This window comes from Vombatus ursinus, unplaced genomic scaffold (genome assembly GCF_900497805.2).
Source record: "Vombatus ursinus unplaced genomic scaffold, bare-nosed wombat genome assembly UNPS02014786.1, whole genome shotgun sequence".
Lineage (NCBI taxonomy): Eukaryota > Metazoa > Chordata > Mammalia > Diprotodontia > Vombatidae > Vombatus > Vombatus ursinus.
In genome coordinates this window covers 36920917-36936681 of record NW_020954564.1, presented here as the reverse complement: position 1 = coordinate 36936681, position 15765 = coordinate 36920917, and the positions used below count along the sequence as shown (strand labels likewise).

General features: G+C 42.1%; 1 protein-coding gene across 2 annotated transcripts in view; it reads left to right on the top strand.

Moving 5' to 3' along the window:
* Nucleotides 1-8085, top strand: part of LOC114047044 (astrotactin-2) — a 1078351-nt gene extending 1070266 nt beyond the window's left edge. For both annotated transcript variants that reach the window (XM_027867715.1, XM_027867716.1), the window contains one exon: nucleotides 6911-8085. In XM_027867715.1, the coding sequence (XP_027723516.1) occupies nucleotides 6911-7148 (238 nt within the window). In that variant the 3' untranslated portion in view covers nucleotides 7149-8085. The remainder of the gene's footprint in view (nucleotides 1-6910) is intronic.
* The last annotated feature ends 7680 nt before the right edge of the window (nucleotides 8086-15765 follow it).

Below are 15765 nucleotides of genomic sequence, written 5' to 3'. Positions count from 1 at the left end.
CTGGGTCAAAGGGTATTCACAATTTTATAGCCCTTTGATCATAGTTCCAAATTATTCTCCAGAATTGTTGGATCAGTTCACAACCCCACCAACGATGCATTAGTGTTCCAATTTTCACAGTCTTCTCCAACACTTATCATCTTCCTGTTTTGTCATGTTAGCCAATATGATAGGTGTGATGTGGTAAGGGGTTGGTATTTTCAAGAAGGGGAACATCTTCGGAGACTGAAGCAAAGGAAGAGAAAATGGGTTGATGATGTTAATGGTATATTGGAGTGAGGCGTTGTGGGACGGGGTGTGGGGGAGAAGGAAACTTATAATGAATAGCCTCACTTTTTTTTCAGGCAAGGATTTGGTGAGGTTCTCTTCTAAGAGAAAATGGGAATGTGTTGTATAGATGAATTAAGGAATGAAGAAAATGTTTAGAAAAGATTCTGAATGGAGTCAAGTCAGCAAACATTATAATGCCTACTGTGTGACATGCACTGTGCTAAACACCAAGAATAGAAAGAAATGTGAAGCTTATAATCTAATGCAGAGGAGTATAGAGAGTCATTTGGGGAAGAGTCAACACCTTGGCATGTAACAGTGAAGGCATAGGTGAGACTGCATAGTAGAAATGTGTGCTAGATCCAGTCAGTATCATTGTGTGACTTCTTCCATTAACATTCCGCAGTATGTGTGGAAAAGTTGGATAGTGGGAGTGATGTGAGATGGAGGTTTGGAGAAGGGATGGGTCTCAAATATGGAAGACAATATACAGTTAATCTGGTTGACTATTGGATTAATATTCTCAAAGAAGAGAAGTAAGGTCAGAACAAGGGTGATGGCCTGAGAAAACAGGGAGGAGTAGAGTGACCGGAAGTTGCCTTGAACATTGGGAAAAGGCTTATGAGGGATCAGGAAGAAAGGAAAGGTTATGATCAGATAGAGAAATGCCTGGATTGTGTATACAACAGGTGAAACATATTAGGGTAATGATGAGATCATGCTCCCAGGAAAAGCTCATCACCAGGAAACTCATTGTCCCAGAGATTGCATCCCCTTTGGTACTAGCACCTCATCAGTACACTCAGTAGCCTCTGTAGCTCTGATTAGAGTTTAGAGCAAAAAGCTCTTTCCCAATGTTCCATTTAAAGAGCACTCATGGCCCAACTACTTCTCATTCACTTCACTCTGTGATTCCAACTCCACCACTATGATGCCCCACTCACCCCTTTTCCTTTTGTTTGCTCTCAGCATATTAGAAGCTTCTCAAGGGAGGGCAGGGACTGTCTTATTTTCTTATTTTTGTCCCCAGTGCTTAGCACAGTGCCTAGTACATAGTAAGTGATTAGTAAATGTTTATTAAATTGAATTTAAGAATATGTCCAGACCTGTGTATGGCTAAAGTGAAGTAAAGATTCAGATCATAGAAATGGAAAAGGTTGATAAACTGGGAAGCCAGTATCTGAGGGGACATCAACACATAAATTGAAGTCCACAAGGCAAGTGTTGGGAGAAAAGATTGGGAGTCAAGTACTACTAAGGTCTCTGAGGGAAAAAAAAGGAGAATGACCTGGAGGCCAGTTAAGAACCTCGGTGGGGAAAGGGATAAGCATTTATTAAGCACCTACTATGTTCTAAGCACTGTGCTAAGTGTGTTACAAATATTTCATTTGATCCTCATAACAACCCTATGAGGTAAGTGCTATTATGCCTATTTTTATAATAAAGGAAACTGAAGCAGACAAAGATTAAATGAATTGCCCAGGGTCACATAGCTAAAAAGTTTCTAAGTCTGGATTTGATCTCAGATCTTCCTGAGTCCAGGCCCAGTGTTTTATCCCCAAACAACCTAGCTGCCTAGAAATCTGTCAGAATCTAGATAGAGTAATATAATCTGGATGGAATGCCTCAAAGAATCACTACACTACTAAGTGATTACATTAGGGGAAGAATCTGGAAGTGACTGTGAGGAACAAGAAGCATGCCTACTCCTACCCTTTCTCCTGTCCAAATATTTAAGCAGCATGAATGAAGGTACATACAGTGCTGGAGAGGATATACAGGATTGCAGCATCCTCCAGGAAAAGCCAGGTTTCCATAATTACAAGGAAATAGAAAAAGCATGAGAATGGTAAATCTAATGTGAGGGGCAGTTTGTTAACAAAATGGAGGGAGGGTAGAGAAGATTGGATATGGACATGACTGGACCAAGGCTGCATGGATGGAGGGATCAGAAGGTAATGGCTGGGGAAGGATACTTTGGCCTAGTCATCCCGTGACCCTGAATGGTAGGGATTCTAAGTGAAGTCATAATGTAGTAGACTGATCAAAGCCAAAGATCCCCTTTGCTCCCTAGATGAGAAAGATACAGCCACAAAGCCCTTGAGCCTGGGGTATTATGATCTTGGCCATGGGAAAAGGAGAAAAGGTTTTGATGATCCAGCTTGCAGGTATCCTCCTTTCCATGCACCCAAGTTAGCCTTGGTCAGTTCTCCACTTATTCAGCTGGCCTATGCCTAGGCCAGCCCATACTAGTGTGGCTGTGGAAGATGTGTCAAAATATTATGGGACAAAATAGGCTCTTGCTCACTTGTGTCTGACTGGCTTCCCAACTATGATGTCACAAATTATTATTGTTTGGCCATTTAGTCACATCTGACTCTTTGTGATCTCAAGGACTATATTGACCATATCACACCAAAAATGTCCATAGAGTTTTCTTGGCAAAGATAATGGAATGGTTTGCCATTTCCTTTTCCTGGGGATTAAGACAAACAGATTAAGTGACTTGCCCAGGGACACAACAGCTAGTGTCTGATGCTGGATTTGAACTCAGGTCTTCCCAACTCCAGACCTAGCACTGTATCCACTGAGCCACTTAGTTGCCTCTGATGTCACAAGTAAGCACATCCAATAAATTTTTAGAAAAGAAGTTTTCAGAGAGAATTCCAGAAAGGAGGGAGGGTGGGAGTGTCAGGCTGGAAGGGAGTCAAGCATATCTAGAACAGAGGTAGCCTGTCAACGGGAAGAAGTATGTTTTCTAGACTTCTAAAAATACTTATTAGACTTGTGAAGCAATATATAAAAGACTTCATAGAACTACATTTGGAGTCAGAGGATCTGGATTCAAATAATTCCTCAGTTATTTACTATCTGTGTGACTTTGGTCAAATCATTTAACCTCTCTTTCCCTCAGTTTCCTTTTTTTTTCTCAGCTGGTTTTTTTTTATTTTTTATTTAAAAAAAAATTTTTTTTTTAGGCAATTGGGGTTAAGTGACTTGCCTAGGGTCACACAGCTAGTAAATGTCAAGTGTTTGGTCTCAGGCCGGATTTGAACTCAGTTCCTCCTGACTCCATGGCCGGTGCTCTATCCACTGTGCCATCTAGCTGCTCCTCCTCAGTTTTCTCATCTATAAAATGGAGCTAAATAATCCCTATCCTGCCTATCTCATAGTTATTTGGGTTCAAATGAAATAACACATTCAAAAATGCTTTGTAAATGAATGTGTAGAGCACAACAGAAATGTAACCTGGAGTTATTACCTAAAACCAAAAAAAGCAAAGAAATCACTCATTTATTAACCCTCTAAAGCTAAGAGCATCTGGGTAGTATAGTGAGATAGAGTATTGGACTTGGAATCAGAAAGACTTGAGTTCAAATCCTGTCTCAGACTCTTAGTGTCTGCATGACTATAGGCAAGATGCTTAACCTCTGAGACTTAGTTTCCTCATCAGTAAAATGGCTGCAATAATAAAAGCTACCTCACAGAATTGTTATGAGGCTCAAATGAGACAGTACATGTAAAGCACTTTCTAGAACTATATAAATGTTTGCTGTTGTTATGTAGTTTAGTTGTGTGTGTTCAATTATGTGGTTTACTTTGGCTTGGAACCAAAGTACCTAGATTCAAACCCTGGCTTTACCATTTGCTTCCTATGCGACTTTGGACTGGTCATTTAACCTCTCTGGGCCTCAATTTCCTCATCTGTGAAATTAGGGGGTTGGATTGAATGACCTCTAAGGTCCCTTTCAGCTCTAAATCTATGATTCTAACTTCCTGTGATCCACATAAGACACAGCAGATGCACTTGTAATGTCACAGCAGGACACATCTCTGTCCCTCAATCTTGTCTGCAGTGGGAAGAGTCATTCTGGCCCTGAGTTATTTTGGGAGGGAAAGACTCAGCTTTGACTGAGAAGGAGTCAGGGCCAACAAGCTTTTCAAATCATCTGAAGCAAAGAGAGAATAACCTAAGAGAGCCAGAGATGTTCAAAGCCAGGGAGGGAGCTGCACAGACCCCACGAGTGCTTGATGTCAGTCCCTTCACATATCCTCCCCCCTACTTTAATCTGGAGCTCTGGCTTCTCTGAAGCTGGGAGGTTTCTGTCTCAGACTCTCAATCAGTAGGGCTGTGTTGAAGATGTTAGAAAAATAGTAGAGTGCATAGATCCAAGGCTGAAATTCCCTAAAGCTTTCCTAATTAAACAACTCCCTATCCTTTGCTTATCTAGTCTCTCTCCTCCTTACCTAGTCCCAGCATCCAATGCAATTCCTACTCGCCCCAGTCCACCAGGTATAGCATGAACATTTTGCCAATGGGAGTAAGTAATGAGGTGAGAATATTGGAATAATACCTAACCCCTGCTTCCTCTCTCCTCCTCCTCCATACCTCTGGCTGCTATAAATAGAAGCTGGGACCAGGCTGGTATAGAGTATAATGCCCCAGGGCCGAGCAACTTCTACTCTCTTAAGAGTCTCCAGGAAAGGTTAGTGTTTAGGGAAAATGCTGTATTCAACGACTTAACAAAAACATTCGACTCCATTAGCAAATCTAGGCTCTGGCAGCCATGAAGTAAGTGAGTTTGGCTGAGCAGAGAAGCCCTTCAACATCCTGAAGTTATTATATGATTAAACAATCGATAAATCTTTATTGAGTGCCGACTTTGAGGTTCCCTACCCAGCCCCTCCCTCCCCACCCAAACAGATGGTTAAAGACAAACCTCTCCCTGCCTCCCTCCTCAGACTTCTTAATTCATGGCTGGGAAGGCCTGGTGTTGAAGGATACTCAGAAATTCTTCACACACTCTACATTACAACCAACAATTGCCTTGCCTTGCTGTTCCTGAATTTAACATTCCGTCTTCTGCATCCATACCTTTGCCAGGGCTTTTCCACATGCCTGAAATACATTGCCTTCTTACCTCTGCCTCAGCCTTCTACAAGATTTAACTCCAGTGCCACCTCTGGACGGAGATCTTCCCTATTCTCCCCAGTCGTTAGTGTTCAATCACTCCTCAAATTATTTTGTATTAACCACATTGTATTTCCCAATAGAACATAAGTTACATGAGTGCAGGGACCATTTTCCATTTTGTCTGTATGTTCCCATATGGACATAATATATGCATTCCCATGCACATAGCAGGCATTTAATAAATGCTCATGGAATCATAGAACAAAGTCATGAAAAAAATGGAAAGAGCAGTGGATTGAAGAGACAAAAGACCTAGTTTAAAGTCCTGGCTCTTGATCATCTTGGCCAAATTATTAAACTGAGGGCCTCGGTTTCTTCCTCTTCAGCCAAAGGGTGTTGGGCTACATGATCTCTAAAGTTTCCTTTCATATTCTACTGTGTTCCAGGGTCCTCTACAACATTAATGTTCTATATTCGAAAGTTCCTTCTATCTCTGATATTCTTTTAGCTTTTAGTTTAGGGAGAGTAAACATGGATCTGTTCCTCCAAGTCCTAGAAGAGTAGAAGTGGGGACTGGAGAACTCTTAGATCATGAAGGAGGGGAGTTAAGAATAAACAAAAAGAAGAATACCCTTATACAATCAATAGTAAACATATCACACTCCTTGCTTTTAAGCGATAATAAAAATCCTTTACCTTGACATGGTAATTTGCAGTTCTCAAAGTACTTTCCCACACATTAGCTTATTGCAAAAGGAATGTGCACTAGAATGGCTATTAGAGATTGGCATTCTGATCTAGTTCTGCTCTGGGGATGACTTTGGGCAAGTGACTTTACTCCTCTAGGTCTGAAGTTATAGGAGCATCATTCTGAGCTAGAAGGTAACTTAGAGACCTATCTCTTCTGCTGCAATGATGAGGTGGGGCCAACTGGCATCGTTGGCTCTAGCATCCTCAAGGAGCCCGAATCACATGTGAGAAGAAGGTGGTCTCCATTGGGATGCATAGAAGCAGAGATCCAGAGCTGGGAGGGACCTCAGGGCACCCTCTACCTCACCCCAATTTTTTTTTTTACAGATTAGGAAACTAAATGAATTTCTTAACCTCTCTGGGCCTTAAAGTCATTTGGGTAGCAAGTGACAGAGCCAGGATTGAACCTATTTTCTCAACTGTAAAATTAGGTAACAAAATTCAGTGACCACCACAGTTCCTTCCAGTTCTAATATCCTGTGATCTATAGGAGTTGTACAGGGCAAGTATTAGTATTTCCATTTTATAGATGAGAAAACTGAGGGCCATATAAGTGAAGTAGCTTGCCTGTGACCCCATGACTAGTAAGTAACAAAAGTGGGATGTTTGATTTCAGATTGACAGACAACATGGAGTAGAGAAAAGAATACTAGATTTGACATCAAGTGATCTAGGGTCAAATCCCTACTGTGCCATTGATTCACTACCTGTGTGATCTCAGGCAAATGTTTTAACCTCTGCATGTCTCAGTTTCCTCTTTGGTTAAATGAGGGAGTTAAACTAAATGATAACCCAAAGTTCCTTCCAATGTGAATAAAGCCTGGTGATTTTCCAGTATGTGTAGAAATTCAAGAGGCATGGCAGAATACATTCTCTAAAATTTTTTCCAGCTCAAAATCCTATAATCCCATGATTCTGTGCTAGCAGACCTTGGGGCTCCTGGTCCTCCAACTGCTCTTTCCTCCTGCCTTTCAGAAAAGCCCACCTGATCCTGAGGAGGCTGGAGAAGGTCAGCAGCCACTGCTCTACCCTCCTGCGCAGCGCATACATCCAGAGCCGTGTGGACACCATCCCCTACCTCTTCTGCCGCAGTGAAGAGGTGCGGCCAGCTGGCATGGTCTGGTATAGCATCCTCAAGGACACCAAAGTCACATGTGAGGAGAAGATGATCTCCATGGCACGCAACACGTATGGCGAGTCCAAGGGCCGGTGAGAGAGAAGACTGGCCTCGGGCTTTGAATGGCCAAGAACAGAGACTCTCAGGAAGGAGAGATGGAAGGACACATGAGGAACCTGGATCCTGGGTGGGGTTTGGGACAGGGGGTGACTAGAAGGAGTCACAAAGGCCAAGCCAGACTTTTTCTCCCATGGACAGTTGAAGGGACCTTAGGTAGCAGCCGGGATCATCCATTATTTTCTTTCTTTCTCTTTTGAGACATTATTTGACTCTGTCATAAAGTCTCACCTTTTTAAAACCTTTTCTTATGGACTCCAGAAATCCTGAAATGAGAGCATTCTGATAGGGGCCACATATTACCCTTCCCTCCTTTTCCCTTTGACTTTGACTGGCCTCAGCAATTCTTTCTCTGCGGTCTCTCTTCACCTATTCCTCCCCTGCCTCTCCACCCAGACCTCAGAGCACACAGGACAGCCCCTTTGGCTGTAGCCATCTCCCCAAAGTAGACCTGACAATTTTCCCAGTGAGGATTTTTTTAATGCTCTCCCATTTGCAGAACTCCTGCCTCTTCCTACTGCTCACAGACCCACCCCAGCAGAGGTCCTGACAGGCTGTTCTGTGCATTAAAAATTCATATGAAGTCCATGTTCCTGCCTATGTGGTATTTCTTGCCAGTGGAATACAATTTGTGACATTCCCAGCCTCCCCTAGCCAATGATCTTGGGTGCCTTCCTCCAAGAAACTGAACAGCAAAGGTGTAGCTGCTACCCAAGAAGCTGTCTGAGGTTAATGGGAACCCCAAGAGAATGAAAAGGAAGTCCAAGCCCCTAGATAGTTCTGTTGCATCTCATAGATGCTTATTCATTCAACCGTGGTTCCATCTTGATCAGACATCTGACTGAGCTCATGATGATAATAATGTTAATACCAATAGCTAACACTTATATAACACTTTAAGGTTTGCAAACACTTTACAAACATTGATTCACTTGATTCTCACCACAACCCTGAGAGTTAGGTGCTATTATTATCTCCATTTTACAGATGAGGCAGATAGCTTAAGTGACTTGCCCAGGGTCATATATCTAGTGTCTGAGGCTGGATTTGAATTCAGGTCCTCCTGAGTCCTAGGCCAGCACTCTATCCATTATGCCACATAGCTAATATAGTATAAGGGGAAGAACACTGAAATAAGAGTGAATAAACAGTTTCTTGTCCTGACTCTGCCACTAACTTAGTATATGTCCTTGGGCAAATCATGTCACCTCTCTGGTTCGTTATTTTTCTCATCTCTAAAATGATGAGGTTGGACAAGAATAACTTTGAAGTTCACTTCCAGGTCTACCCTTCTGGGTTTTAAGGTCTGGTCCAGCTATAACTGAAATATATTCATTCATATACACACAAACACATGTGTGTGTACATGTTCATATATGTGTGTGTGTGTGTATACACACACACATACACTTACATATGTACATATAAAATATAGGGGGGATGTGTGTGCACATATACCACTACACACACACATACCACTGTTAACTACTAATACCCAAGTTGTATTAACTAACTGAAATCTCATAAAGAAGAGAGCTTAAATGTACTGCAGCACAGGAAAGGTAATTTTGTTATGGAAGATGAAGTCTGGAAAAGTCCAGATCATAAGGCATAGTAGGGAAAGGTCAAATTCAGTAGATGTAACTAAATGAGGAGCTCCAGAGTACCTGGCATAGTTTGAGGATTTCAGAGATCAAAGAGAAAGTTTTAAGCGGATTTGTTGTGAGGAAGGGATATTGACTACTTTTTAATCTTGATAACAATTTTGTTACGGGCCTGGCCTAGTTACCCATTTACTGAAGATTTTTTCGTAAAGTAAAGATCAAAAGATCTTGATAAATTTTCACTGGAAGCTACCTTAAAAGGTCATCTGGTCCATGCCACCATTTTAGACATAAGGAAGCTGACATCCAGAGAGATTAAGAGATTTTCCCAAGGTCACACAGATAGTAAGGGGCAGAGCTGGGGTTTATGCTCAGCTACAAGTTCAGGATTCATTTCACTACCTCCTGTGGGGGACGGCCCAGAGGGTACCTTGAAACTTAACTCCAGAATCTCTGATCTCTCTAGGGAAAGTCAAAAAAGGCAATGGAAAACAAGCAGAAATCAGAGTCAGGGAGTTCAACCTCACCAGCTGTCTCCTTTTACCACATCTGAAGGCATAAATATTGATCATGTAGCATCACAGAGGATTCTGGAGATCTCCCAGTTTTATAATAAACAAAGAAAATGTGGACTCTTTCTGACTTTTTTTTTCTCTGGAGAGAAGGAGCCTGAAGGAAGAAAGCTGGAATGTAAATGGCACCTGGTAAACAGTGTTTCTCCTAAATATTTTATCAGGACCATGGGCAGGGAAAGCAACATAAATAAAAGTCAAGACTCTGGCGTAAGAAAATCAAGGAAAGAGTAGGATGAAAGACAAAGGGGTTAATCAGAGAAGTTCTTTTGGTTATCACCTGTGGCCACATTGGAATTGGGAGTCTGGAGTCAGGCTAAGGGATCAGGAATTATGGCACCCACAAGCCTCACTGGTCCAAGCAAGGTGGGTGGCGAGTTCAAGCTGGCAGCCAAGAGCTTGTCACCCTGTAAGTAGATCAGAGGTTATAACCTGGGCTGGCAGTATGGGAGGCAGACACTCTGCTAACATCTTTAAGGAAAAAAAGACCAATTTTTGCTTTAGCCAGGAAGATTCCTATGATTACTGCCAAAGCTGGACTAAAACTAGAAAACATACAGTTCAAGGGCCTTGGGTCGGGGTTCATAAGTGAATTTGTTGGGCTAAAAGAAGGCAGAGAGAACACCAGACAAGAAGGAACCTTTAGGAACTGCAGCAAGGCCAGGAAAAGAAATATGTGCACTCATAACAAGGAGGAGGCTGAGGACTGAGAACTGGGTCTTATTTCAAAGACTGGGAGACAATGTGAAGTCAGCAAAAGAGAATAAAAAGTGATCCAACTGGTCAGAGAAAAATGGGGACGATGTGCTGACATGAGGGCCAAGAGAGGCTGTAATTTTAGGACAAAGGGGGTGGCCACCACTGTCAAATGCTTCAGAAGTGATAAGGACTGGGGGAAGAAAAGATTTTTATTAACAGGAGGTACTCGGTGTCCTTTGATAGTTGTAGAGGTGCTAACCAGATTGCAAGAGGTTAAGCTGTGAGTGCATGATGGCACCCCTTGATCTAAGGCTGAATGAAAAGAGTCTGGGAATAAAGAGGTGATGGCCTCACTGAATTCTGCATAGGTCAATCCACATGTTGAATACTGTGTTCAGTTATGCCATGTTTCAGGAAGGACATTGGAAAGAATGAATGGAGCATTATTTAGCATTTACTATGGTAAGCCACTAAGGCAAGTCCTGGGTATACAATGGGTTCTCAAGGAACTCATGTTCTAATGGGGCAGACAACACATATGGAAGGCTTCAGCTTTTCAGGTGGAAAGACCTCATGATCCTTAGGGAGCAGCAGCAAAGCAGATGTTAAGGCCTCTTCCTTAACGTCATTTTCACTGATGAAATCCTATCAGTGGCTAGTGTTGAACCATTTGACCGTGCCAAGGAATTTAGTGACGAGAGCTTCCTCTTTTGGGTCTCCAACGTGGTTGTACCCCCTTCATGAAGTTGCCAGGCTATGTCTCTAGAAGGGTTGCTTTCCAGGATGATGGCTGCAGACATCGGGCTAGAAACATTGCTATTCCCAAGACTTTTGGCTAAAGGTCTCTGGCCATCTCCATGAAGGTCTGACAGTGGTCAGAGTCATGGTGATTTGGCTTGTTTGGCAGATGCTGCCTCCTATGTCTCCCTCAGGATGCCCTGATGATTTGTCTAGGCTGGCATGCCTGCCTTGTAAGCAGCAGTTGGTTAGTTGGGTAAGGATGGCTGCCCCTTTCTCCACAGGAGCCGCTTCCCCAGACAATGGCTGTGAGGCCTGGGCCATAAGAAGAACCAGTGGTCTGGAGGGTAGATGGGGGAAGGCAGCGCTGACACTCCCGGAGTTCCCTTGTTTGTCTATCCACTAGTGGCAGTTGGTCAGCAAGGGTTGGTGGTGATAAGAACACATAATCCTTCGACCCAACAATTTGCCCATCAGTGATGGGTGCAAGGGCTGGAATGGAAGGAGATCTGGTAATTTGGGGGACAGCATCCTTCCCAAGGCTTTTGATAAGTCAGAGAGAATAGATCTCGAGCTCATGCCTTATGAGGAACAGTGAAAGGAATGGGGCACGTACAGCCTGGAGAACATTCTCCTGGGAAGCCTAAGCTTGTCCCCATAGTTTCTAGTGCCCTACCCCAGGAATTACTGTGTATTTTCTTTGTATGTATTTATCTCTATTTGTGTTGTTTTTTTCACACTAGAGTACACATTCCTTGAGGACAGGGACTGGCTTATTTTATCACTGCATCCCCTGCGCCAAGATAGTGCCTGGTTTGTTCAATGAATGCACAGAGAAGAGACGACTTAGGAGAACATAATAGTTTATTCCTGAAGTGTGAATGAGATCTTATAGGACATTTGGCAGAGGGGGTTCACCAAGTGAAATACTACCATGGAAAATATTCATTTGAACCAGAAAAACACTTGGTGCTGATGGAGTTGGGACAAATTTTGTCTTCTTGAGTGGGACTCCATAATAGGGTAAGGCATCATAGAATTAAAGGTTATGGAACTAGAAGCAATTTTAGAGAGCATCTAGTTCATTTTACAGAAGAAGACAACGAACACAGAAAAAGCAAGTAACTTGCCCAAGGTCACATAGATAGTAACTGACAGAGGCAGGATTCTAACCCAGGTTCTCTGACCCCTAATCTACGGTGCTTTCCTCTGTAAGAATATAGGATACTAGGGGCTATTGTATACATTGCACTGTTTCTAAAAGAGTATATAGCCCCCTGTATAGCCCAGGAATATCCCTGGTAAGATGCTGTATAGGTAGGGCAGGGAACTCAAAGTTGCCCTTAGGGAATCCAGGGCCTATGGCATTGGGGGAGGGTAATAGAGGAAGAAAGGGTGTGAGGGTTGTCAGTAAGCAGTGCCCTTGGCGATGCCAGGCCAAAGGCCATTCCTGAGTGACATGGAAGTCTGGGTTGTTGATAGGTAGGTGCTAGGCCTAAGTAAGGCATGTGAGGCCAAGGAGTGAGGAGGAGAGCATCTTAAATGTATTCAAGTCAGATCTTGCTATGATCACACACACAAACACTCATGCATGGGCAAAATGATCACCCAAGACTGGTTAAATTCAGTGACAATGAATATCAATTGTAGATTTGAGGGGGGAGAGTAGTCACAAGAGGACAGCCATGCAAGGGAAGGTGTGTTGAATCCACTGACAAAGACTGTGCTGTCCCATCTACTTTGTTTTGAAGCTCAAGGGGGAAGCTGGTTATCAGTCAATAAGCATGCAATGAAGCAGATGAACCAGAGCTCATTTTTGGCACCAGCTTGGGGAAAAAGTTCCTTCTCCCATTCTTGTTCTGTTCTATTGTCTCCCTCAGGTACTTTCCCAGAGCAGCCCCTGCCCTAGACCCCACTTCCTGTGCCCAAGAAACAAATCCAATTTTACCCCCCTGATCGACTGTACCATTAGAATCTAGAAGATACCTTAGAGGTCATCTAGTCCAATCCTTTCTTTTTACAAAAAAAGCAACTAAGTCCCAGAAAGTGAAAAAAAAACCTTCCTGAAGGCTGCAGATGTAGTAAGGAAAAGTTTAGGGACAGACCTGCATGCAGATACAGGTTTGGCATCTAAGAGAAGCAGTTAGGAGCATGAAAGAGGCAGCCATGTGCATCAGGAAGTCCTGAGTTCAAACCTTGCCTCATCTACTTATTATCTGGGAATTTGGCTAGTCACTTAACCTCTCTCCACCTCCACCCTGTCTGTGAAATGAAGGGGTTAGACAAGATGTACTGAAAGATGCCTTTCTTCCACCTCTGAATTGATGATCCTTTGTGATGACTAATATCATCTGGGATGTAAAAAGAGATCAGATGTATACCCGTACTAAACCTGAGTAAGAAGCTATGTAATGATACCCATTGTACACAGTGCACCTATGTTTATGGTAGACAATTACCTAGCATATCATGGGGCAGTGTATGCAAAATGTGTCCTTAGACATAAATTCATGTCTATATAGGCATGTGAACTTATAGGGAGACTCACACAGGAAGATAAGAAAGGAAAGAGAGAAGGTCCCTATTGCTTTTATAGAGCTTTTTTATAGGGCTTTTATAGAGACAGTTTTTCACTTTTGTCTTTGCATCCCATAATACACAGTAGGTACCTAATAAATGCATATTGATTTAGACTTATAAAGGAACCTTAGAGATCCTCTACCCTAATCCCCTTATTATTTTTCAGATAATGAAACAGAAGCCCATAAAGGACCAAATTTGCACAGATAACAGATAAGAAGCAATTAGCAGAGGTAGGATTAGAACTCACAGCCTTGGATTCTAAATCTAGTGCTCTTTCCATATGTCCCACACCACTTCTAGGCTGAGAGTCAAGAGACATGAGTTTGAGTTCTACTTTTGCCCTTAATCTTGACTATAGTCTTGAAAAATGCCACAGACATCCCTATAGGGCTACCATTATCAAACTTTGGACTTGATATTAATGTAACAAATTAATAGTTTTGTTATTAATAGCAGTGATGCTAGTGCTAACTGATTTTTTAAAAAATCTAGACCTGTGCTTTTTTCAGTGTGGTGTACCTATTGTGAAAACTTCTACCAGTGGAGTTTAATAATTCATCAGTAACATACTTGGGGGCATAGAGAGGTTAAGTAATATAATAATAACAATAATAATAATAGCTAACATTTATATAGCACCTGCTACATGCCAGGCACCTTACTAAGCAATTTACACTTATTGTTTCATTTAATCCTTACCACAACCCTGGGAAATAGGTACTATTATTATCCCCATTTTACAGATGGGGAAACTGGGGCAAACGGATTAAGTTACTTGCTTATAAATATAATCAATATGGGTTAGAGGCAGTTCTTTGGCCTTGGTCTCCCTAACTCCAAGATCCATCCTTTATCCACTATGCTATTTGCCCTTTGAATCACTAGTGACCACTAGATTGGTTCTTATTCAAAGTTAATCAGATCCCTAAGAATGTGTGTGTGTGTGTGTGTGTGTGTGTTTGTGTGTGTGTGTATGTGTGTGCGTGCACACGTGCATAATCACTTCACCTATCTGCCTCCATTTTCTCATCTGTAAAGTGAGAATAATAGTAGCATCTACTTACCAGAGTTTTTGTGAGGATAAAATGAAAATATTTGTAAAGCACCTTATAAACCATAAAGCACTATAGAAATGCTAACTATTATTATTATGAAAACATGAGATGTTAGAGCTGAATGAGGCCTCAGACTACAGAATGACTTCTGAGGTCATCTAGCTAAAGCCTCTTATTTTACGGTTAGGGAAACAGGACTCCAAAGAGGAGAATTTACTTATTCAAGGTCACAGAGACAGTGTTAGAACCTAAGTTTGCTGACTTCTAGTTACTCTTCTTTGCATATTTTTACATACTGCTATTCATGAAATTATGCTGTCATCTCAAATCTTAACACCTCATGATTGATTGTTTTATACCAGAGGCTAATGACAAGTGTACATCAAGGTTACTCACCTCCAAATGGGACACTTGTTTGATGCCCTTGAATTTCTTTTGGGAAAATGTATACATATAGAATAGGATTGAAGTTCCAGGACCTTGCAAGCTACAAAAATTTGGTATCTGTGTGTGGAGGGGTGGTGGGGGGGTAGAAGAAGAAGGAATTGATGCTTAGAAGTAGGCTATAATTATACATACATGTGGGTTCAAGTGTGTGAGAATGAAAAAAATAGCTTTAAAAAAACCTCTAAGCTCAAAATCTGCCCAGATCCAAGCCAATTCAAACTGATGAAATTAAAAATGGTCTATGATTGATACTCATTGAAGGTGTTCTAAACAAACAAAACCTAGGTTTTTTTATGGTATTTTGTTTTTAATTTGACGTTACCCATAACATTGCAAGAGCCTCAAAGGACATTTCTGATTTTTCCTTTTGGAAACTGCTCAGTATGCTTATACACATACTACCAGACCAATTTTTCTTGCTTGCCTGTTTTATAAGAGTTGGCAGAGGGCAAAATGGTGTGCCCAATAATATATACACAGGTGTTCTTTTCTGAACACATAGAAGGAGAGAGAAAGAGAGAGAGAGAGAGAGTGTGAAAGAGAGACAGAGAGAGAGAGAGAGAAACAGAGATAGAGACAGACAGACATACAGAGACAAAGGGAGAGACAGACAGAGGGAGGGAGACACAGACAGAGACAGAAGGAGGGAGCAACAGGCAGAGACAGAGGGAGGGAGACAGACAGAGACAGAGGGAGGGAGACACAGAGACAAAGGGAGGGAGACACAGACAGACACAGAGAGACAGAGGGAGAGACAGAGACACAGAGACAGAGAGACATACACACAGACAGACACACGAGAGACAGAGAGACACATACACAGACACACACAGAGACACACACATGCAAATACACACACACACAGACACAGAGAGAGACACACACACACAGAGACAGA